The sequence below is a fragment of the Lepidochelys kempii genome, chromosome 2 (genome assembly GCF_965140285.1).
Source record: "Lepidochelys kempii isolate rLepKem1 chromosome 2, rLepKem1.hap1, whole genome shotgun sequence".
NCBI classification, from domain to species: domain Eukaryota; kingdom Metazoa; phylum Chordata; order Testudines; family Cheloniidae; genus Lepidochelys; species Lepidochelys kempii.
In genome coordinates this window covers 413,190-436,711 of record NC_136381.1, presented here as the reverse complement: position 1 = coordinate 436,711, position 23,522 = coordinate 413,190, and the positions used below count along the sequence as shown (strand labels likewise).

The window sequence follows — 23,522 nt, the reverse complement described above, 5'->3', positions numbered from 1 at the left end:
TTACTCACATTCTGCCATATATTTAATGTTATAGCAATCTCAGATGATGATCCAGCGTATGTTGTTCATTTCAAACACCTTCACTGCAGATTTGACAAAACGCAAAGAAGGTATCATTGTGAGATTTCTAAAGATAGCTACAGCACTCAACCCAAGATTTAAGAATCTGACTTGCCTTCCAAAATCTGAGAGGGATGAGGTATGGAGCATGATTTCGGAAATCTTAAAAGAACAACACTGTGATGCAGAAATTACATAACCTGAACCACCAAAAGAGAAAATCAATCTTCTGCTGGTGGTATCCGACTCAGATCATGAAAATGAACATGCGGTGATCCGCACTGCTTCAGATAGTTATAGAGCAGAACCCATCATCAACATGGACGCATGTCCTCTGGAATAGTGGTTGAAGCATGAAGGGACATATGAGTCTTTAGCACATCTGACACATAAATATCTTGCGATGCCAGCTACGAAAGTGCCATGTGAATGCCTGTTCTCACTTTCAGGTGACATTGTAAACAAGAAGCATGCAGCATTATCTCCTGCAAATGTAAACAAACTTATTTGTCTTAGCAATTAGCTGAAAAAGAAGTAGGACTGAGTGGACTTATAGGCTCTAAAGTTTTACATTGGTTTATTTTTGAATGCAGTTATTTTTTGTACATAATTGTACATTTGTAAGTTCAACTTTCATGATAAAGAGATTGCAATACCGTACTTGTATTAGGTGAATTGAAAAATACTATTTCTTTTTTACAGTGCAAATATTTGCAATCAAAAATAAATATAAAGTGAGCACTGTACACTTTGTATTCTGTGTTATCATTGAAATCGATACATTTGAAAATGTAGAAAACATCCACAAATATTTAAATAAATGGTATTCTATTATTCTTTAACAGCACAATTAATTGCTATTAATTTTTTTAATTCTTTGACAGCCCTAGTTTAGATTAAAAGTAAAACAAGTTTATTAACAAAAGGAGAGAGGATTTTAAGTAAGTTCAGTGTAAAGGATAGAGTCAGAAATGGTAACAAGCAAATACAAATGAGAAATGCTTTTTAGAGACTAAAATTTAACAAGACTACAGTCTTGGTTCAGGGTAGGCTTCTCATCACATTGCTTTCCAGCAAGATGGCTGATCAAGCCCACTTGTCAGGATCTCCCAGAAAATCCAAAGTCCTTGGTTTCTTTGTGTTCTTAGGCAAAAGATAACTTGGGATTCTTTGCCCCTTTCTTTTATAGTCCAGTGAACTTTTGAAATGGATTCTTCTGAAGGTTATCCCTCAAAGTAAAGTTCATTCAAGCAGTGAGGAAGGTGACATGCAGTCTGGCGGTGAAGGAAGCTCCATGCTGGTTTCTTCCCCTGCTACTTTTTGGTAAAATGCAAATTGATCAGTTTCCTGTAATCTCCTCCCCTGAATATGATGCTGAGTCCTCCCCTAGTTGGCTTGATGCTCCTGTTTACATTCTAAGTAAATGGAATTCCCACTGTCTCTTAATGTACCCCTGTACCTCTGGATCCCCCTTGTCCATGTGGACAAGGGGGATCCAGTGGACATAGTGTACTTAGATTTCCAGAAAGCCTTTGACAAGGTCCCTCATCAAAGGCTCTTACATAAATTAAGTTGGCATGGGATAAGAGGGAACATCCTTTCATGGACTGAGAACTGGTTAAAAGACAGGGAACAAAGGGTAGGAATAAATGGTAAATTTTCAGAATGGAGAGGGGGTAGTGGTGTTCCCCAAGGGTCAGTCCTAGGACCAATCCTATTCAACTTATTCATAAATGATCTGGAGAAAGGGGTAAAAAGTGAGGTGGTAAATACTATTACAAATAATATTGTAGACAATACTAAACCACTCAAGATAGTTAAGACCAAAGCAGACCGTGAAGAACTTCAAAAAGATCTCACAAAACTAAGTGATTGGGCAACAAAATGGCAAATGAAATTTAATGTGGATAAATGTAAAGTAATGCACATTGGAAAAAATAACCCCAACTATAAATACAATAGGATGGGGACTAATTTAGCTACAACTAATCAGGAAAGAGATCTTGGAGTCATCGTGAATAGTTCTCTGAAGATGTCCACGCAGTGTGCAACAGCAGTCAAAAAAGCAAACGGAATGTTAGGAATCATTAAAAAAGGGATAGAGAATAAGACGGAGAATATCTTATTGCCCTTATATAAATCCATGGTACGCCCACATCTTGAATACTGTGTACAGATGTGGTCCCCTCATCTCAAAAAAGATATACCGGCATTAGAAAAGGTTCAGAGAAGGGAAACTAAAATGATGAGGGGTTTGGAACAGGTCCCATAGGAGGAGAGATTAAAGAGACTAGGACTTTTCAGTATGGAAAAGAGGAGAAATGATAGAGGTGTATAAAATCATGAGTGGTGTGGAGAAAGTGAATAAGGAAAAGTTATTTACTTGTTCCCATAATATAAGAACTAGGGGCCACCAAATGAAATTAATGGGCAGCAGGTTTAAAACAAATAAAAGGAAGTTCTTCTTCATACAGCACACAGTCAACCTGTGGAACTCCTTGCCTGAGGAAGTTGTGAAGGCTAGGACTATAACAGGGTTTAAAAGAGAACTGGATAAATTCATGGAGGTTAAGTCCATTAATAGCTATGAGCCAGGATGGGTAAGGAATGGTGTCCGTAGCCTCTGTTTGTCAGAGGGTGGAGATGGATGGCAGGAGAGAGATCACTTGATCATTCCCTGTTAGGTTCACTCCCTCAGGGGCACCTGGCATTGGCCGCTGTCAGCAGAAAGGACACTGGGCTGGATGGACCTTTGGTCTGACCCAGTCTGGCCGTTCTTATGTTCTTACCTTGGAAATAACTTCCGGATGGCAGAACCACATTCCTTTTACTAAGGTGGAGTATCTTTAGCCCTGCCTGGCAGACACACTTTGATAACATAATTTCCAATATGTCTGTAATTTTGAATTTGTCCTCTGAACATATAACATGCAATAATATTAATGATCAGTATGATATTAGCTTTCTGTTGATATCTTTCAAGACACTTTTTAGATACAGGTTATGACAGTAGTGAGTTGGGGTACTCTGAGCTGAAATGTAGGACCAAATATCAGTGACCCTCTTGTATTGGGATGGTGTTGGGGTCACTCCACTCCATTCCATTCCAAGTCCCATTCAAAGAACAAGGAGTCTGACACACAGCAAATTCCCCAGACTCGAAGGCACTACGTACATCTTTCAAGGAGATTTAACATATCAAGAATGTAAATTTGTATCCACCTAGCATAGCTGGGCCTGTTTGCAGTAAAGATGGATGGAAGGGTGGCATGCTGTGTCTGTAGGTGAAGTTTCCAATCATCCCCTTGCTCTACATGGATATTAGAAGTAGTATCTGCATAACCTGGAGAAAATGATCCCAGAACTTCAATGTATGAGACCGGCTACACCCCTATGCCTAACGTTCTTCCAGCAGCAGGAGCACATGCTGAGTTATAGCATCATCAAGCTCTCTAATGACATTGTAAGGACTCAGTGTCTTCAGACTCTAACATCTTTTGAGTGTCAAACGTTTGCCAGACAGATGCTGGAATTATATATAAATGATGTAGAATCCATGAAGGTTTAGTATGTCAATTACATTTTGAGACCCAGATTCATGGTGTAGCTGTGCAGGATGACAAAAACCAGTACACATCTTTGAATACATTGTCGTTTGGTAGCTTTGACCAGTAAACACCACATTTAGGTGTTGAAATTAACTCTACAGTAAAAACTGTAGTCGTAGTCATATTGCCATGTTTCTCAAAAAGAAAAGGAGGACTTGTGGCTCCTTAGAGACTAACCAATTTATTTGAGCGTAAGCTTTCGTGAGCTACAGCTTACGCTCAAATAAATTGGTTAGTCTCTAAGGTGCGACAGTATGCATCCGATGAAGTGAGCTGTAGCTCACGAGAGCTTATGCTCAAATAAATTGGTTAGTCTCTAAGGTGCCACAAGTACTCCTTTTCTTTTTGCGAATACAGACTAACACGGCTGTTACTCTGAAACCTGCCATGTTTCTGGCACTGTGCAAAAAAGGACATTTTCTCAGTTTGGGTTCCGTTATTTCACCTTGCGTAAAGGCTTACAGCACCACTTGACAACTCCACATCGTACCTCATCTAAACATATTTAAAATAAGCTTTAAAGTGATATCTGGTGTGGATGTGTATAGGGTGGATACACGAATCTCCAAAAATGTAGCCCTTCTTGAGGAATTGCCACAGGCATACTACACACAGCAATGTAAAAATTAAATGATGGCCGCCAGCACACCCACAAACACATCACACACCTGACCTGACCACCTAGATCAGCACTGAATATTTGTTGAGGCTGTAGTAAAGGTGGGGCATTGCATTGTGAGGGGGATGAATGTGTACTGTGTTTCCTTCTCTGCTGGGAACAGAAGGTAGTTTACTGCAGAGTCTGCCCCTGCGCTCAAGGAGCTCTTAACCTAATCCCTTTTAAACACAGTTTTTGTTAGTGGAATATTAATTAATGAAAGGAGATGCCCCTCCTGCAGGGTGGGTGAATAAATACTGCCGAGGGACCTCCCACTCCCAGTACTCTATTTCTTGGACCTAAACTGTCAGCCCTAAGGCTGCATTAACACTGAATGCTTTATTTGGAAAATAACCACTGGGCATTGCATCATTCCCCTCTTATTGGGAAGTAGCCAGTGGGTATAATGCAGTGCCATCCCCAACACCCAATGCTCAGCACAAAACTTCCTAAGTCTGTGGCCTAATGGAAAAGGCATCTGACTTCAGATCAAACGAATGAGTGTTTGGGTGTCTACACTGCATTGTAAACCCAGTCTGTGGGACCTGGGCTTGTGGATTTGCTGTTTCCAAGCCAATGCTTGAGCGTCCACACTGCATTGTAAATCTGGGCTTACAGTTGCTGGCACCCAGGTCTTTTGGCTGTGCAAATGCATCCATACTGCACTACGCATACCTTCTGACTTGCGTCTGCAGCTTGAGCTACATTCATACTGTTGATGACAGGGCTTGGACAGAATCACAGGGGGACTTAGGCTGTGACCCATCCCCCAGTAGGGTGTTAGGACCTAGGTCCTGGGTGCTCACTGCCCCAAGTCAGATTGATTTGTGTGTGGCTGGAAGGGGATCTTGGGCTCAAGCCTGAGTCAGATGCCAGACACTATAGACATTCCCTTTCTAGTTGCTCTGCCCTTTTTGGAAGTCAGACTAGATCTATTGGTCCATTCTGGCCTTAAAACCTATTAATATTTCTGACACTCCTCCATTATCATTGCAATTTCAAGGGACTCTTGACTCAGAAAATTCCCACATTCTTTCTCCAGCTTTCCCCAGAGCTGTTACATAGCATTTCAGTTCCACAGCATTCTTGGGGGTTTGGCTGCCAATTAAAGGCCCTGCTTGCTCTGGGTTTAAAGACCCTTGAGGTGGAGTATGTCCTTGTCTGCTTGCTACCTCTCCATGGCTGTGTCTGCACTGACAAAGAGCATGTAATTCACCACATTTTAGCTCCCCCCCAGAATGAGATGACATGGTGCCACCACAGACACCTGAGCTCAGTCTGCTCTGCAGCTTCCTCTGTTCCTACCACAAAAGGCGGTGCACTTCTGGAGAACCACGTCTCCTCTGTTTGCTAGAGCTGGCTCAGTCCTAGGTGCAGTGTAACAGTGATCAGGGGCCAGAGCTCAGGTCTCCCTCCAAGGGGATCCCCATATACAACTCCATGAGCTGCTTGGTAGACGGAGGTTTAGGTTGCCCTTCAGTCTCACTGTATTCCTTATATTGCACAATGCAAATTGTATCACTTTCTGTCTAATCTTCTGTCTTCTGCTTCTTTCCAGTTGTCTGATGTGTGTCCTCCACCACCACCCACCCTGCTGGGCCTTCCCCCACACCCTCTGCCATCAGTGCCCTGTTAGGACACACACCCATACCCACATGCTGGTCCCTGGGCCCTGCTGGGACATGAGCACCCCTGGACTCGTCCGCTTGTGTACCCTGTGAGGCCCGACCCCTCCAATCACTGCCATGTGTCTCCTGTCAGGACACCCCCACACACCTACATTGGCACGCATGTCTAGGAAGGGTGTGTTTGAAAGGCCACGGGCACATGCCAGTGGGGGAGAAGTGTGTCCACAAGGGAGCGAAACACATCTTGTGAATCCCTCCACTGCTTTGCAGTGCACACATGCCCTCTTGTGAACACACTTTTCCCCGATGTGTGCCTGTGCCATTTTGGATACACGCATCCAGCATATGGCAAACACAGCCCTCCCTTGGGTGCTTGTCCACTGTCTTGGGCCCTCTTCCCTTTCTGACGGGTGCATACAGACACCCTCTCCCCCAGCTCAGCATGCATCCACCCTGTTTGCCTCAATCACCCCACACACACACACTTGTGTAAGCACCTTGTCAGTCCCTCCATGAGTCTGGCGTGCCTGCCATGTCTAGTCCCTCCCACCCAGTGCATACCAGCCAAGGGCAGAAGTCAGAGTCTAACTGCTGGGGCTGGGAAGGGCTGTCCCCATTGGCAGTTTATTCCTGAATTGCACACCAGGGTGTTCCTGCCCCACTCTCTGAAGCAGCTGGTGCTGGCCAGGCTCAGAGATGGGAGCCTGGTCTGATCCTAGCCAATACCTGCATCAGCCCTTCACTCCTCCTCTCTCCAGGGTACATTCCAATCTCTTTTTTCTCTCTCTTTGTCTGTCTCTTTCTCTCTCTGTGGTCGACTGCTATGATGTTCATCACCACTATCTTCTCCTCGTCCTCCTCCTCCTCTTCAGATCCTCCACTCTTGAAGACAGTATTAAACAGTACGAGCAGGATCTGGCCAGGAAGCTCTACCAGTCCCGACAGCGGGCACCTGCACCAGGGGCCAGGCCAGCTCAGGTGTCTAGCCCAGTGCAGAGTCACGTCTCAAGAACCCCTGGGTCAGGAAGTCAATCCAGGTGTGCACAGCCCCTGCCCCTCCAGCTGCATGTTCCACAATCCCTATCTGTATTTCTGCCTCGTATTGCAGCCCTCTCTGCTGCTGCTGTAGGAGTGGGGAGAAACGTCCCCCCTCCTGCTGCAGTGTGCTAGCCCTCATTGCCCCCTGGTTCTGCAGGCTGATGGCAGTTATCTAACCAATGAGAGAGAGAGAAGGTCTCCAGCTTGGGGAGCCTCCACTGCCGAGTGCAGAGCCCATCCTGCCATAGTCAGTTCTGAATTTCACAAATGCCAGAAGAGGGGCACTGATGGAGTGTGGGGGAGATCAGAGTGCCTGAAATAATCCTCATGCCCTTATGGTTTATACCTGCAATTCGCCTCCCCCCTCCTGTCCTGAATGGTTCCCCATCACATCCCCAGGCACCTCTGGAGAGCCCTGCAGCTTCTCACTTGGGTGTGCAGTGCTCGGCTGTGTCTGTCCCAGATTCACACGCGTGTGTGTGTGTCAGGAGGATGTTAATGGCTGATCACAGCAAATTCAGCTGGTTTCTGAATTCTCTCCTACGCTGACTTTCTCTGTCTGCCACAACATATCCTCACCCACTCCAAAGAGGGAACCGGGGAGCCAGTGCTCCATCCCTGCCCTCTGACATTCAGTCCCAGAGCCATGGGCTAGCTGCTGTGCACAGAAGAAGGCATTACCCATAATTCTCTTCAATGATGCTGATGTCCACTTTCTCCCCATCCTCTGAGGCAGGATGAAGTCTCTGGAGCAGGATGCCCTCAAAGCCCAGATGGTGATTGCCAAGTCCAAGGAGGGGAAGAAGCGCAGCACACTGGAACAGCTGGCTGAATCGCCTTCACCTGCTCCCACCCCGTCCCCAACGCTTCCAGAAGGTACTGTATGCCACAGTGTCCTGGGAGGGGTGTTCACCACATCACTGGGGAGAGAGGCCAACATCTGGGCACTAGCCAGGACTCTTCCAGATGTCCCAGACACAGGCCCACTGAGAGTGAATTCCCCTCTTCTAGGCTGAGAGGGCACTTCTAGGGCTGGGCTGGAATCTTTCAGCCAGGATAGTCCTGGCTTGTATGATACTGACAGAGCCCCACCCCTTTGCCATGTTATTCTCCAGGGAACCCAAGCAGTGGAAACTCAACACCATAGCCCGAGAAACAGGAGAGAGAAATAACTGTGTGTCTGGGAGGCTTGGCATAGCCCTTTATAGCACTTAGGCATGCTGCCAAAGGGGGAAGGGGTGCATAATACATTTCTCACTAACCAGTGCTTCTGCCTCGTCTTTTTCAGATTGCAGCCACAGGAATGTCACTTCACCAGGGAGGCTGGTAGGAGTTGCTGCCACCCCCTCTGTCTTGTCTCTAAACCTGGGATGCCCACCCACTGACCCTCCCGCGAGCCAGGGAGGGGAGAATGACCGTATGGCTGGGATGTGGGATCCCCACTCACATACTCATCCCAGACCTGGGGCCATGACACAGGCCATGAGAGTGAGCCACCTGGCCCTGTGTGCTCAGCCATGTCTGTTGCTGAGAGCCCCAGTTTCACAGCTGAGATTTGGTCTCATTTCCCTAGTTTCCCATTTCGCTTGTCTGTGAACCTGTCCCTTTCCCACACATTCCATTTCCATCCCCTCTGCTTCTTCAGTTCAGCTTCTGCGTTTTACCCTCAGCAAGCCTTTCATGCCTGAGACACCTTCTACAAGCTTCACAATACCTGCTCCCAGCTGTTGTGGTTGTTTTCATTACCTCAGGTGGCCCCAGCTGAGATCAGTGCTGGGCACTGTACGCACACACTGAGAGACAGAGCTCACTGTTTACAAAGACAAGACTGGGGAGAAGGGAACTGAGGCACAGAGAAGGGAAGAGGCTTGCCCACGGTCACATAGTAGAACCAGGAATATATGGAGGTTTAAAATCCTGACCCCAATGAACTCCATGGGAATTTGCCATTGATTTCAGTGGAACCTGGATTTTCCCCAGTTCGGTGCCTGATCCGGTGGACTACCCTGTATATGCCCAGGGTTTTAAGGCACCCCTGTCCTTTGCTGGCCCTGAGCCTCAGAGTATGAAGGATTATATCCCAGAGATGACTTGTTGCAATAGACGATTGTTCATGCAGGTCCTGGTGCCACCTTTCACAGATGAGAAGTGTCACCATTGCCTTTACCCAAACCATTCCTTCTGCCCTTGTCTCCTGATAAGCCTTTCCACAGTGTGCTGCAGCCCTCTGCTTGCTGCTGATCCCTCGCTCACTCTCTCTCTTTCTCTCTCTCTTCTCTTGCTGTCCCTTCCAGTCCATGTCTGAAAAGAAGTTTGACTACCGGGAATTTGCCGCTATTCCTTCTTCCAAACCTGTTCACGAAATTCAGGTATAAGCTGCATGCAGAATTCCTGTCTTCATACAATCACCAGCTAAGCAATCAGGGTCTGATTCTGGTTGGCTTCCTCTCACCAGAAGCTCTGTTATGTGACTTAGAGGTCTAATAGAGAGTCCCTCAGGGTGGGGATGTGTATTGTGGGTAAAATGTCTTTGGAACATGGCAGAATCATGGTGTATGTCACAGAGTGTGAATCTGGCTCCCCAGCCTGGATCTCATCCCACCTCCTGGGACATCTGGAGACCAGGTCATTAATTCATTGCTCTTAGCAATCATGCCAAAGGGTCTCTGCAGTTCATTCTATGGGTGGAGCTGAGACAAACGGGGCTGCTGATGCAGTCTCCCTGTCTCCCCTGGGATTAAATGGAAGCCTGACTAGGTGACATGCTTCTGGCCTTTGGGAAGAAACTGAGCTGTATTCAACAGAACATGTCTCCCTCACTAATGACCTTGAAGATCTCCCTTCTAAGTAAGAATTATTCATAAAGGATGAATTGTGATGGGTGATGCCAAAGCTTCCCAGGAGTTTTTACTCCAGCTGACTAGGAATGAAAAGTTCCTCTTGCCTAGTACAGGAGAAGCCTCACAATCTACTGGATGTTTGGGTACAGGACATTGTGCACAACTGGAAGTTGTTGCAGCTGCAGTTTCCATGGAAAACCAGAGAGTTTATGCCAAGCAAAACTCCCATTTACCTTTCCACCGTCTGTTCCCCAGACTCTTTAGCTGAGGCAGCTACTGCAAATGAGAGATCTGGTACCATTCAGCACCTGACAAGGAACCACAGAAACAGAATTATTGAGATAGGAAACTAATCCTTAGAGCCCTTTCCATGCAGGATGCAATGGTGTGGCATGAGTAGTGACCTCCCTCTGAGCTGTAAGAGCAATTCATGAGTTACTCATTTTAGCAATTTGCTGATCCATCAGTTCAAGCTCTTTATTACAAGCAGTCAAATGGGATTGTGGGGAAAATCAATCCAAATAACAAAGAGCTGGATTTTTTTAAAACATTGTGGATTTAAATCATCCATTGTTAGCAATGTTAAAATATCACCACAGACCTCCCAGTGCTTTTAGGGTTACCAAACAGGGGCCTTATGGGCAAAAACCTTGGTGCCAACATCTGACAAACTGTTTGAGTGAGAGACTGTTGACCCTGACATAATTAACAAAGAGCTAAGCACCAGGGAACTAGAACAGAAGAAATACTAGGACAAGAATGCCGAACAGCTATTCCATTGCAAGTAGGAGGACTTCAAACCAGAATGTGGCTGACAACCTGCCAAGGAAATAGCTGCACCAGCAGCTCCAATGTCACAAACCCTGAGGGTCAGTCCTACGCAAGGAACTTGAGACATCTCCACAAAGCCAAAGAGGACACTAGAGCTCTGCTTTCTGAGGACCTCCAGAATGCTGCTCACAGAAGGCACAAACCCCTCGCCAGTCACTGGCAGTGAAACATCAGGGACAGCAAACACAGGCTCCATGTGGCAGATCCACCTCAGCAGCTGAACAGACCACTGAAGAGGAACTGAGCCGTGGCCATGTGGTGAGAGAGCCATTGGGCCTCAGAGATAACAGTTCTGGATAGATGTCTGTAGCAGAGAATAATCCTCTAATCCATGCTGTGTTAGGTCATCTCCTCAGCCTCCAGCCTCGGTGTTTCTGTCTGGGTGTGTCATTAACAAGCTTTTTGTCTGGGGTAGCTGATTTGGCTGATATTAGGGTTAATTCACATTTGATTTTCAAAAAGGAAGATGTAACAGTAGCCCCCAGGGATATTACCTTTGTTACCCTGGCCCAGGATGGGGTGGGAGCCAGGAAATGAAGAGTAGTTTCCCAGCACTCATTTATTACAGTGGTATTGAATCTTCAATCAGGAGGCAAAGATCTCAGGCCCAGGAGTCTCACCCAGAGCTAGACTGGCATTGGCAGAGCTCAAGGTAGCTGCTAAGGGTTTGGTCTATACTGTTACCCACGTTATCCCTTAGTTACAATTTTGGCCACTCTCAGATGATTACTGCTCTGTAGTCTCTAAATGTTTTCATTGTGCACACAGACACAAATCATTGTCAGATCCCTGAGCCAGATGAAGAGAGAGGGACAGAAACTTAAGTGCTGATGCTGGGAAATCACTGCTGAAACAGACTGAATCATTCATAAAACTGTAGGACTGGAAGGGACCTCCGTAGGTCATCTAGTCCAGCCCCCTGAAGTCATGGCAGGACTAAGTGTTATCTAGACCATCCCTGACAGGTGTTTGTCTAACCTGCTCTTAAAAGCCTCCAATGATCGAGATTCCACAACCTCCCTGGGGCAATTTATTCCATTGCTTAACCACTCTGACAGGAAGTTTTTCCTAATGTCCAACCTAACCCTCCCTTGCTGCAGTTTAAGCCCATTGCTTCTTGTCCTACCTGCTGGAGGTTAAGAAAAACAATTTTTTCCTCTCCTCCTTGTAACCACCTTTGACATACTTGAAAACTATTATCATGTCCCCTCTCAGTCTTCTCTTTTCCACACTAAACACACCTAATGTTTTCAGTCTTCCCTCAGAGGTCATGTTTTCTAGACCATGTTTTAATCAGTTTTGTTGCTCTTCTCTGGACTTTCTCCAGTTCGTATACATCTTCCTTGAAATGCATCACCCAGAACTGGACACAATACTCCAGTTGAGGCCTAATCAGCATGGAGTAGAGCAGAAGAATTACTTCTCGTGTCTTGCTTACAACATTCCTGCTAACACATCCCAGAATGATGTTTGCTTTTTTTTGCAACAGTGTTACACTGTTGAGTTATATTTAGCTGGTGATCCACTGTGACCCCCAGATCCCTTTCCACAGTACTCCCTCCTAGGCAGTCATTTCCCATTTTGTATGAGTGCAACTAATTGTTCTTCTTCGACCGCTTGCTCATGTTGATTCCATTGTAGGTGTTCACGTGCCCACGTGCACGGCCGTCAGAGACTTTTGCCTTAGTGATATCTGTGGGGCCGGCTATGGCGCCCTCAGGAGTTCTGTGCTGATGGCTCAGTATATCAAGCACCTCGGCTCTGCACCCTCTCAGTTCCCTCTTACTGCCCATGGTGGTCAGTCGGAGCACTTCTGTCCCTTGCTACACCAAGAGAGTCCACAGCACCTCCGCTGCGTGCAGCAAAGGACCAGGCTAAGGCTCCCCTTGAGGGCAAGCCCACCAGAAAGGCCTCGCACAAATCAGATGTGTGACACGGGTCTCCGGAGCCAAGACAGAGCCAGAGGTCTCCACGTTCTTGGTTGCCACGTCAGCCCAGGTCCCTGGCTAGTCGCTATGAGTCGCCAGCACTGCACTCTCGCTCTCTGTCATCGCGCGGAGGTTCACCCAGGCATCGCTGACCACCCTGGTACCAGTTCTCGTCACACCGTCGGTCACCATCACTGAGACCTCAAGGGCAGTCCGTGACGCAACGCCACTCCCCCTACCCCCAGCACTGGTCAGACTGGTCCCAGAACCGGCCTCCAGCAGCAACATGAGCCTTCAGGCTCAAGCCTCCACAGCCCTGCCCTGGTCACCGCAGGGAGACCACTTCATGGGCTCGGAGGCACCATTTAGTCCCTCGCTCAGGCAGCCTGAGTGGGCTCCAGAAGGCACATTAGCAGCATGGTGCCAAGCTGGCACCAAAGCCAGGGCTGTCGCAGTGGCCGCATTGGAACACATGGAGCATTCCTGTCATGCCGGTGCCCCACACCTGCCAGCCCTCGGTTGCCGCATCAGACAGGCCACAGGCAGCACCCCCAGCCCCTGCAGCACTGGACTTGGTGCAGGACGTCCCGGCAACCACCTCAGGTGAGGAGCCAGTACCCACCCCAAGGCCACCGTCCCTGGTGGGCGGAGACACTATCGAGGCCCCTCTGGCCACCCCGTCATCTTCCTCCTCCCCGGACGAAGTGGTAGCGGAACCATCCAGAGCTAGTCCACCGGAAGATTTCTGCGAGAATCAGGATCTGCTCCACAAGGTGGCAGCTAACTTGGGCCTCAAAGTGGAGGAGATGGAGGAGCAGATGGACACGCTTTTTAACGTGTTCTCTGCGTCTGCCCCAACCCAGGTTGCGCTCCCAGTTCACAAAGGGCTCCTGAATATCGCCAAGGCCATCCTCCATCCTGCCAACCTCGAAAAGGGCGGAAACAAGTACTTTGCCCCCGCAAAGGGGTTTGAATACTTATATACTTATCCGCCATCAGGTTCATTGGTGGTGTCAGTGGCCAACGAACGGGACAAACGGGGGCCCACCAGTTCTACCGCTAAGAATAAAGAGGTGAAAAGATGACTTATTCGTCCAAAAGATTTTTTTCTATGGCTAGCCTCCAGCTTCAGGTGGCAAATCACCAGGCCGCTACAATTTTAACTTGTGGGGCTCTCTCCTCAAGTTCAAGGATTCTGTGTCCCAGGAAGCGGCCCAGGAATTCGCCACCCTGGTGAAGGAAGGGACCGTAGCAGCTCGGTCCTCTCTCCAGATGGGTCAGGACTCCGCCAATTCAGCTGCCCAGGAGGTCTTCTCAGCAGTGGTCATACGGCGCAGTTCCTGGCACCATACCGCCAGCCTGTCACAGGAGATGCAGGCCTTGATCCAGGACCTTCTGTTTGACAGTGTCGGCCTGTTTTCTGATCAAACGGATGCTCGTCTGCACGGCCTAAAGGACATAAAGGCGACCCTCTGTTCCCTGGGGATGCACATGCCTCAGTCGTCTAGGCAGCTGTTTTGGCCTCCCCCACCTCCCAGTCAGTGGCAGCGTCTGCAGGGGCCAACGAGGAAAAGGGACACTGGGTTCAACTGCCGCCGCCCTTCAACGTCCCAATCTCCTGCGGAGCCTGGCCCAGCAAAACATCAGGGGGGCCAGAAGCGCTCATTTTGAGGGTGGGCTCGGGAGCGATGCATCAGCCAACTTCCCGGATCCTTCCCGCCCCTTCCTCAACCACCTTTTCTCTTACTGCTTGGCCTGGTCGTGGGTTACCTTGGACCGTTGGGTCCTGGACATAGTGGCTCGGGGCTACACCCTGCAATTTTTGTCCACTCCTCCTTCCTGCCCCCCCCTTCCCTATTCCTCTTCAGGGACCCTTCTCACAAGCAACTCCTCGCTCAGGAGGTCAAGAACCTCCTACACCTCAGGATATGCAAGGAAGAGGATTCTACTCCCGCTACTTCCTAATCCCAAAGGCAAAAGTGGGGCTCAGACCCATCCTGGACCTGCAGGGCCTCAACAAGTCTCTGTTGAAGTGGAAGGTCCACATGGTATCATAGAATCATAGAATATCAGGGTTGGAAGGGACCCCAGAAGGTCATCTAGTCCAACCCCCTGCTCAAAGCAGGACCAATTCCCAGTTAAATCATCCCAGCCAGGGCTTTGTCAAGCCTGACCTTAAAAACCTCTAAGGAAGGAGATTCTACCACCTCCCTAGGTAACGCATTCCAGTGTTTCACCACCCTCTTAGTGAAAAAGTTTTTCCTAATATCCAATCTAAACCTCCCCCACTGCAACTTGAGACCATTACTCCTCGTTCTGTCATCTGCTACCATTGAGAACAGTCTAGAGCCATCCTCTTTGGAACCCCCTTTCAGGTAGTTGAAAGCAGCTATCAAATCCCCCCTCATTCTTCTCTTCTGCAGGCTAAATAATCCCAGCTCCCTCAGCCTCTCCTCATAAGTCATGTGTTCCAGTCCCCTAATCATTTTTGTTGCCCTTCACTGGACTCTCTCCAATTTATCCACATCCTTCTTGAAGTGTGGGGCCCAAAACTGGACACAGTACTCCAGATGAGGCCTCACCAATGTCGAATAGAGGGGAACGATCACGTCCCTCGATCTGCTCGCTATGCCCCTACTTATACATCCCAAAATGCCATTGGCCTTCTTGGCAACAAGGGCACACTGCTGACTCATATCCAGCTTCTCGTCCACTGTCACCCCTAGGTCCTTTTCCGCAGAACTGCTGCCTAGCCATTCGGTCCCTAGTCTGTAGCTGTGCATTGGGTTCTTCCGTCCTAAGTGCAGGACCCTGCACTTATCCTTATTGAACCTCATCAGATTCCTTTTGGCCCAATCTTCCAATTGGTCTAGGTCCTTCTGTATCCTATCCCTCCCCTCCAGCGTATCTACCACTCCTCCCAGTTTAGTATCATCCGCAAATTTGCTGAGAGTGCAATCCACACCACCCTCGAGATCATTTATGAAGATATTGAATAAAACCGGTCCCAGGACCGACCCTTGGGGCACTCCACTTGATACCGGCTGCCAACTAGACATGGAGCCATTGATCACTACCCATTGAGCCCGACAATCTAGCCAGCTTTCTACCCACCTTATAGTGCATTCATCCAGCCCATACTTCCTTAACTTGCTGACAAGAATACTATGGGAGACCGTGTCAAAAGCTTTGCTAAAGTCAAGAAACTAAAGCTTTAAGCTTTGCTAAAGTCCCTGGCCTCCATCATCCCTTCTCTGGTTCTTGGCAACTGGTAAGCGAATCTTGTCTTAAAAGACGCTTACTTTCATGTCTCTATCTTCCAGGGGAACAGATGTTTCCTGCGCTTTATAGTGGCAGGGCGCCACTTCCAGTTTACGGCGCTGCCCTTTGGCCTGTCCTCGGCCCCCAGGATATTCACGAAATGCGTGGTGCTGGTGGCGGGTTACCTGAGGCGACAAGGGTTCCAGATCTTCCTGTGTCTCGGCGACTGGCTCATGAAAGACAGGTTTCAGGAATAGGTCCAGAGGAGCCTTGATCTGGTGCACTCCATCTGCAGTGACCTGGTCTCCTAATAAACGCAGAAAAATCCATGTTAGCACCAGTTCAACACATAGAGTTCATTGGTGCGGTTCTCAGCTCCAGGCGGGCCAGGACTTTCCTGCCAGAAACACGTTTTCAAGCCATGTCTGACCTGATCATCCACATTCAGAGCCAACCTCTCACCACGGCCCACACGTGCCTGCGACTGATGGTGGCCACGTGCACCTATGTGGTAAGCCATGCCCGGTTTCATCTGAGGCCCCTACAAACATGGCTGGCCTCGGTCTATATTCCCAGCAGGCACACCTTGGGTGCCGAGCCATGTCCTCCCTTCGCTCTACTGGTGGCGGGATCCCAGGTCGGTGCTTCAGGGAGTCCCCTTCTTGACCCCGGAACCCTCACTCCCCTTGGTTTCGGACATGTCGGACCTGGGCTGGGGGGCCCATCTGGGTGACCTCAGCACCCAGTGCCGTTGGCTGCAACATGACCTAGCCCTTCATATCAGTGTCAGGGAATCAGAAAATCATAGAATATCAGGGTTGGAAAGGACCTCAGGGGGTCATCTAGTCCAACCCCCTGCTCAAAGCAGGACCAATCCCCAAGTAAATCATCCCAGCCAGGGCTTTGTCAAGCCTGACCTTAAAAACTTCTAAGGAAGGAGATTCCACCACCTCCCTAGGTAACGCATTCCAGTGTTTCACCACTCTTGGGGCACTCCACTTGATACCAGCTGCCAACTAGATATGGAGCCATTGATCACTACCCGTTGAGCCCGACAATCTAGCCAGCTTTCTATCCACCTTATAGTCCATTGATCCAGCCCATACTTCTTTAAATTGCTGGCAAGAATACTGTGGGAGACCGTGTCAAAAGCTTCGCTAAGGGCAAGGAACAACATGTCCACTGCTTTCCCCTCATCCACAGAGCCAGTTATCTCGTCATAGAAGGCAATTAGATTCATCAGGCATGACTTGCCCTTTTAGAATCCATGCTGACTGTTCCTGATCACTTTCCTCTCGTCTAAGTGCTTCAGAATTGATTCCTTGAGGACCTGCTCCATGAATTTTCCAGGGACTGAGGTGAGGCTGACTGGCCTGTAGTTCCCAGGATCCTCCTCCTTCCCTTTTTTAAAGATGGGCACTACTTTAGCCTTTTTCCAGTCGTCCGGGACTTCCCCCGATCGCCATGAGTTTTCAAAGATAATGGCCAATGGCTCTGCAATCACATCCGCCAGCTCCTTTAGCACTCTCGGATGCAGCGCATCTGGCCCCATGGACTTGTGCTTGTCCAGTTTTTCTAAATAGTCCCGAACCACTTCTTTCTCCAAAGAGGGCTGGTCACCTCCTCCCCATGCTGTGCTGCCCAGTGCAGTAGTCTGGGAGCTGACCTTGTTCGTGACCTTGTTCCACTTCTTGTAAGCTTCTTTTTTGTGTTTAAGATCAGCAAAGATTTCACTGTTAAGCCAAGCTGGTCGCCTGCCATATTTACTGTTCTTTCTACACATCAGGATGGTTTGTACCTGTAACCTCAGTAAGGATTCTTTAAAATACAGCCAGCTCTCCTGGACTCCTTTCTCCCTCATGTTATTCTCCCAGGGGATCCTGCCTATCAGTTCCCTGAGGTTGTCAAAGTCTGGTTTTCTGAAGTCCAGGCGTGCCAGGCTTTCCTGCCTTGCCTGAAAGGCAAGGTGTTGCAGGTCCTGACGGACAATACTGCCACAATGTACTACATCAACAGGCAGGGTCGCACCAGGTCTTCAGCCCTTTGTCGGGCTCAGCCTTTTGGACTTTTGTGTGTGGCACAACATTCATTTGGTGGCTGCCCACCTGTCCAGTACCAAGAACATCCTGGCAGATCGCCTCAGCAGGACCTTCTCATCTCACCACGAATGGTTGCTCCACCTGGAGGTGGTCAGCCTAGTCTTCCAAAGGTGGGGGACTCCAGACTGAACAGGAAGTGCCACATGTTCTGTTCTGTTCTCTGCAGGGCAGGGACAAGGGCTCCCTGTCAGATGCCTTCCTGATCCCATGGTCAGGAGCACTCATGTATGCCTTCCCACCGGTGCCACTGCTCCACAGGGTCCTGCTCAAGGTGAAATGAGACCAAGCTTCAGTCATCCTCATAGCCCCGGCGTGGTCTCGTCAGCACTGGTTTGCCATGCTCCTGAGCCTTTTGGCAGCCACCCTGTTACAGCTGCCTCTTTGTCCGGACCTACTGTCCCAGAACCATGGCAACCTGCTGCACCCAAACCTGGTGGCACTGCACCTGACAGCCTGGTTCCTGCATGGCTGAGCAGGGAGGAGCAGCAGTGTTCCACTGGTGTCCAGCAGGTCTTGCTGGGCATCAGGAAGCCCTCCACCAGGGCTATTTACATATCCAAATGGAAGCGGTTCACATGTTGGTCTACGGATCACTGTATCCAGGCGGAGAAGGCCCCTCTGCAGGATGTCCTAGACTGTTTGCTACACCTGAAGCTCCAGGGCCTGTCGCTGTCCTCGATCAGGGTGCACCTGGCGTCTATTTCAGCTTTCACCCTCTGTTTAAAGGAAGGTCGGTCTTTGCCCATCCCATGACGGCGTGGTTTCTGAAAGGTCTGGAGTGCCTTTACCCACATGCTGAGTCCTGGTCCCTCCTTGGGACCTGAACCTATGCTTTCTAGGTTCACAGGGCCCCTCCTCCCCCCTTTGAGCCCCTGGCTTCCTGCTCCCTTCTCCTGTTATCCTGGAAGTTCTCTTTTTTGGTTGCTATAACTTCAGCCCATAGGGTGTCCAAGATTAAGGCACTCATGTTAAAGCCGCCGTGTACGATCTTCCGTGTACGGGTAGTGATCAATGGCTCCATGTCTAGTTGGCAGCCGGTATCAAGTGGAGTGCCCCAAGGGTCGGTCCTGGGGCCGGTTTTATTCAATATCTTCATAAATGATCTGGAGGATGGTGTGGATTGCACTCTCAGCAAATTTGCGGATGATACTAAACTGGGAGGAGTGGTAGATACGCTGGAGGGGAGGGATAGGATACAGAAGGACCTAGACCAATTGGAAGATTGGGCCAAAAGGAATCTGATGAGGTTCAATAAGGATAAGTGCAGGGTCCTGCACTTAGGACGGAAGAACCCAATGCACAGCTACAGACTAGGGACCGAATGGCTAGGCAGCAGTTCTGCGGAAAAGGACCTAGGGGTGACAGTGGACGAGAAGCTGGATATGAGTCAGCAGTGTGCCCTTGTTGCCAAGAAGGCCAATGGCATTTTGGGATGTATAAGTAGGGGCATAGCGAGCAGATCGAGGGACGTGATCGTTCCCCTCTATTCGACATTGGTGAGGCCTCATCTGGAGTACTGTGTCCAGTTTTGGGCCCCACACTTCAAGAAGGATGTGGATAAATTGGAGAGAGTCCAGCGAAGGGCAACAAAAATGATTAGGGGACTGGAACACATGACTTATGAGGAGAGGCTGAGGGAGCTGGGATTGTTTAGCCTGCAGAAGAGAAGAATGAGGGGGGATTTGATAGCTGCTTTCAACTACCTGAAAGGGGGTTCCAAAGAGGATGGCTCTAGACTGTTCTCAATGGTAGCAGATGACAGAACGAGGAGTAATGGTCTCAAGTTGCAGTGGGGGAGGTTTAGATTGGATATTAGGAAAAACTTTTTCACTAAGAGGGTGGTGAAACACTGGAATGCGTTACCTAGGGAGGTGGTAGAATCTCCTTCCTTAGAGGTTTTAAGGTCAGGCTTGACAAAGCCCTGGCTGGGATGATTTAACTGGGAATTGGTCCTGCTTTGAGCAGGGGGTTGGACTAGATGACCTTCTGGGGTCCCTTCCAACCCTGATATTCTATGATTCTTTAAGGACAAGGTCCAACTGTGTCCACCGCTGGCCTTTCTGCCCAAGGTCGTCTCCCAGTCCCACACGAGTCAGGACATATATCTTCCAGTCCTTTACCCAAAGCCTCATGCGATGGATGAGGAGCGCAGGCCGCACACCTTGGATGTTAGGCAGGCTCTGGCCTTCTACATAGAGAGGATGAAGCCATTCCGTAAGTCTACGCAGCTGTTTGTTGCTGTCGCGGACCGAATGAAGGGTTGTCCAGTGTCCACCCAGAGGATCTCATCCTGGATCACGAGTTGTATCCACAATTGCTATGAACTGGTGAAGGTGCCCCTGCCACCACTTGTGACAAGCCACTAGGGTGCAGGCCTCGGCGGCAGCTTCCTCACTCAGGTGCCGATCCAGGAAATCCAGGCTGATGCTGGTTTCAGCAGAGCAGTACTACAATCTGCTTGACTGTGAACTTCAAGCCCACCTCCTGCGATTCTGCTTGTGAGTCACCTACAGTGGAATTGACATGCGCAAGCACTTGAAGAAGAAAAAATGGTTATTCACCTTTTTGTAACTGTCGTTCTTCGAGATGTGTTGGAAGCACCATCCCTAGGACCCAGGGCAGAAGTGATGAATCCATCACTTCTGGGACCGACCCATCACTTCTGGGACCAGCCGCGCCTGGTGCTGGCCAATTGCACTGGCGGCCTGCGGGGCCCACAGGGCCCGGAGCGGTCGCCCCGATTCACCATACCTACTGGACAGCTCTGTATGATGCTCATGTCCATTCCATTAACCACACTCCTGACCCTCTGTTGGAGTTGTCAGCAAGAAGGATCCAAGAGGGCGCAGGGCTGGTGGTGCCTAATATACCACGCCTTGAGGGCGCCGCAGCCGGCTCTACGGGTACCGCTAAGGGAAAAGTCTTCGACAGCTGTGCACATGGGTGCACACACACACACACAACAGAATGGACGTGAGCAACACATCTAAAAGAACAACAGTTACAAAAAGGGAGTAACCGTTTTTTCCTTCCAAAGTGGGGTACTTTGCATTACCTTCATTTCTCCAGTTTGTCCAGTTTGTTTGGGAGGAGAGCTAGATACGCTGGAGGGTAGGGGTAGGATACAGAGGGCCCTAGACAAATAGGAGGATTGGGCCAAAAGAAATCTGATGAGGTTCAACAAGGGCAAGTGCAGAGTCCTGCACTTAGGACGGAAGAACCCCATGCACCGCTACAGACTAGGGACCGAATGGCTCGGCAGCAGTTCTGCAGAAAAGGACCTAGGGGTTACAGTGGATGAGAAGCTGGATATGAGTCAACAGTGTGCCGTTGTTGCCAAGAAGGTCAGTGGCATTTTGGGCTGCATAAGTAGGGGCATTGCCAGCAGATCGAGGGACGAGATCGTTCCCCTCTATTTGACATTGGTGAGGCCTCATCTGGAGTACTGTGTTCAGTTTTGGGCCCCACACTACAAGAAGGATGTGGAAAAATTGGAAAGAGTCCAGCGAAGGGCAACAAAAATGATTAGGGGACTGGAACACGTGAGTTATGAGGAGAGGCTGAGGGAACTGGGATTGTTTAGTCTACGGAAGAGAAGACTGAGGGGGGATTTGATAGCTGCTTTCAACTACCTGAAAGGGGGTTCCAAAGAGGATGGATCTAGACTGTTCTCAGTGGTAGCTGATGACAGAACAAGGAGTAATGGTCTCAAGTTGCAGTGGGGGAAGTTTAGGTTGCATATTAGGAAAAACTTTTTCACTAGGAGGGTGGTGAAACACTGGAATGGGTTACCTATGGAGGTGGTGGAATCTCCTTCCTTAGAAGTTTTTAAGGTCAGGCTTGACAAAGCCTTGGCTGGGATGATTTAGTTGGGGATTGGTCCTGCTTTGAGCAGGGGTTTGGACTAGGTGACCTCCTGAGTCCCTTCCAACCCTAATCGTCTATGATTCTATGATTCAGATCATTTTTAATTTTAATCCTTATTAAACATTATTTTTTCCAAGCTCATGCTGAGGTGGTAATGCAAGCCAGGGGAGCATTCTTCCCACAGGCTACCATGGAGCAGCCTTCACTGGGAGAGGACACACCCACAGATTGGCCAGGCAGTCACAGGCCAGGAGATCTTCTGGAACTCTCACACAATAATGGCCATGAGTAATGCTTCCTACCACTTTTGAGTGGCTAGGAAGAGACCACATCCCTTCTTGGCATTAATCACACAGGCCTGCCAGTCCGCTTGGATTACAGCATTGCTGTTGACCGGCACTAGAAAGCATCAGTCCTGAGGAAACTACACTGGGGCAACATCTGCCTCCTCAACAACACAGGTCACTTCAGGCCCATGCTCCACTCCCATAGAGCCCTGCAGCTAATCCAAGATCTCTGTCCTTGTTTCCAAAGCACGAACAGATCTGGGTCTGGATACCTGAGGCTCATCTCACTCTCCAGGACCTTCCCCACCCTCAGTGAGTCTGCTGCTCAGGCACAATGGGTGAAACTTGAGCAGGCAGGAGTTGGTGCTTCTTGGGGCTCACCCAGGACTGTAGAACTCCCTCCTGCAGAGCCTGGGAACTACCACAAACCCCTCAGTGTTTTCTAGTCCAAATGCAAAGTGCACTTGCCCCTCCCGTCCGAAACAACTGCCCAGAACATGTCAGTGACTAATCACAATAATGCCCCTGCTCACACACTCTCCTCAGGGTGAGGGATGACGAGGCAGGCCGTGTATCCCTAGCAATGGATGCAGTATGTAGAGCTGAATAGCAGAGATTCTAGTGGAACCATTGTCGTGGAGGAGAGAGCTCCTTTACTCACTGGAGGACTCTGAGCTTATTGTTCCAGAAAGCCATTTTCCCATAGAGCTCAGAGATTCAGTATCCAGGATAAGGTGCTAGGTCCCTGTACCTCCCACTCTAGCAATGGGCCTAGTCCCTGGAGCACCTCAAGACTTATAGCCCTGAGCAAAATTAGTTTCTTTTTAACTGTTCTGAGTCTCACTCTGGCTTGAATCCCAAGGCAGGGGGCTGCCAAGAGGATCTCTTGCAAAGAATTCCATTTGCTGAAATGTGCCTCCATTTACCGAGGCCTCTGAAACTAGCAGGAGCTCTGGAGTTTCACAGTTGCCAGCTAGCAACCCTTCCCCAGGCTGGCTGCTGCCATGCCCTGGGCTGTCTGTGCTTCCTGTCTCATCTAAGGGAAGGAGTTTACTGAACCAAAAGAGAATGGATTCTGCTGCTGAGGAAGTCAGTCTAACAGATGCTGCAGGCTGTGGGTGAGAGCCCAAGGCCTTCAGGGAGGCTGTAGATTCCCATTGCTCTTGCCGTCCTCCCCATCTTCTGTCCTCCTTACTTCTCCTGCCCTACCTATTTCACTCTCTCTTAATCCAACTAGGGCAGCAAGGGGATACCCTGCTGGGCATACTACCTTCCTCCCCTGAATCCAGCCCATGGGCAGTGCTCAAGCTGCCCAACTCTGGCACTGAGCATTAACATGGGGTCATTTGCTCTTTCTGAGTTCCTTTGATTCAGCCCCTCTACCACCAGATCTTTGGCAAAAGGCTATGTCTACAGT

General features: G+C 49.2%; 1 protein-coding gene across 28 annotated transcripts in view; it reads left to right on the top strand.

Moving 5' to 3' along the window:
• SCRIB (scribble planar cell polarity protein) overlaps window positions 1-23,522 on the top strand; it is a 239,190-nt gene that overhangs the window by 198,175 nt on the left and 17,493 nt on the right. For 23 of the 28 annotated variants that reach the window (XM_078851362.1, XM_078851365.1, XM_078851361.1 and 20 more), the window contains 4 exons: window positions 6,827-6,991; window positions 7,729-7,868; window positions 8,281-8,318; window positions 9,287-9,361. In XM_078851362.1, coding sequence (XP_078707488.1) covers window positions 6,827-6,991; window positions 7,729-7,868; window positions 8,281-8,318; window positions 9,287-9,361 — 418 coding nt within the window. Of the gene's footprint in view, window positions 1-1,249; window positions 1,384-6,826; window positions 6,992-7,728; window positions 7,869-8,280; window positions 8,319-9,286; window positions 9,362-23,522 lie in introns of those variants that run through there. The other 5 variants (XM_078851363.1, XM_078851374.1, XM_078851373.1 and 2 more) reach the window with 3 other exon arrangements.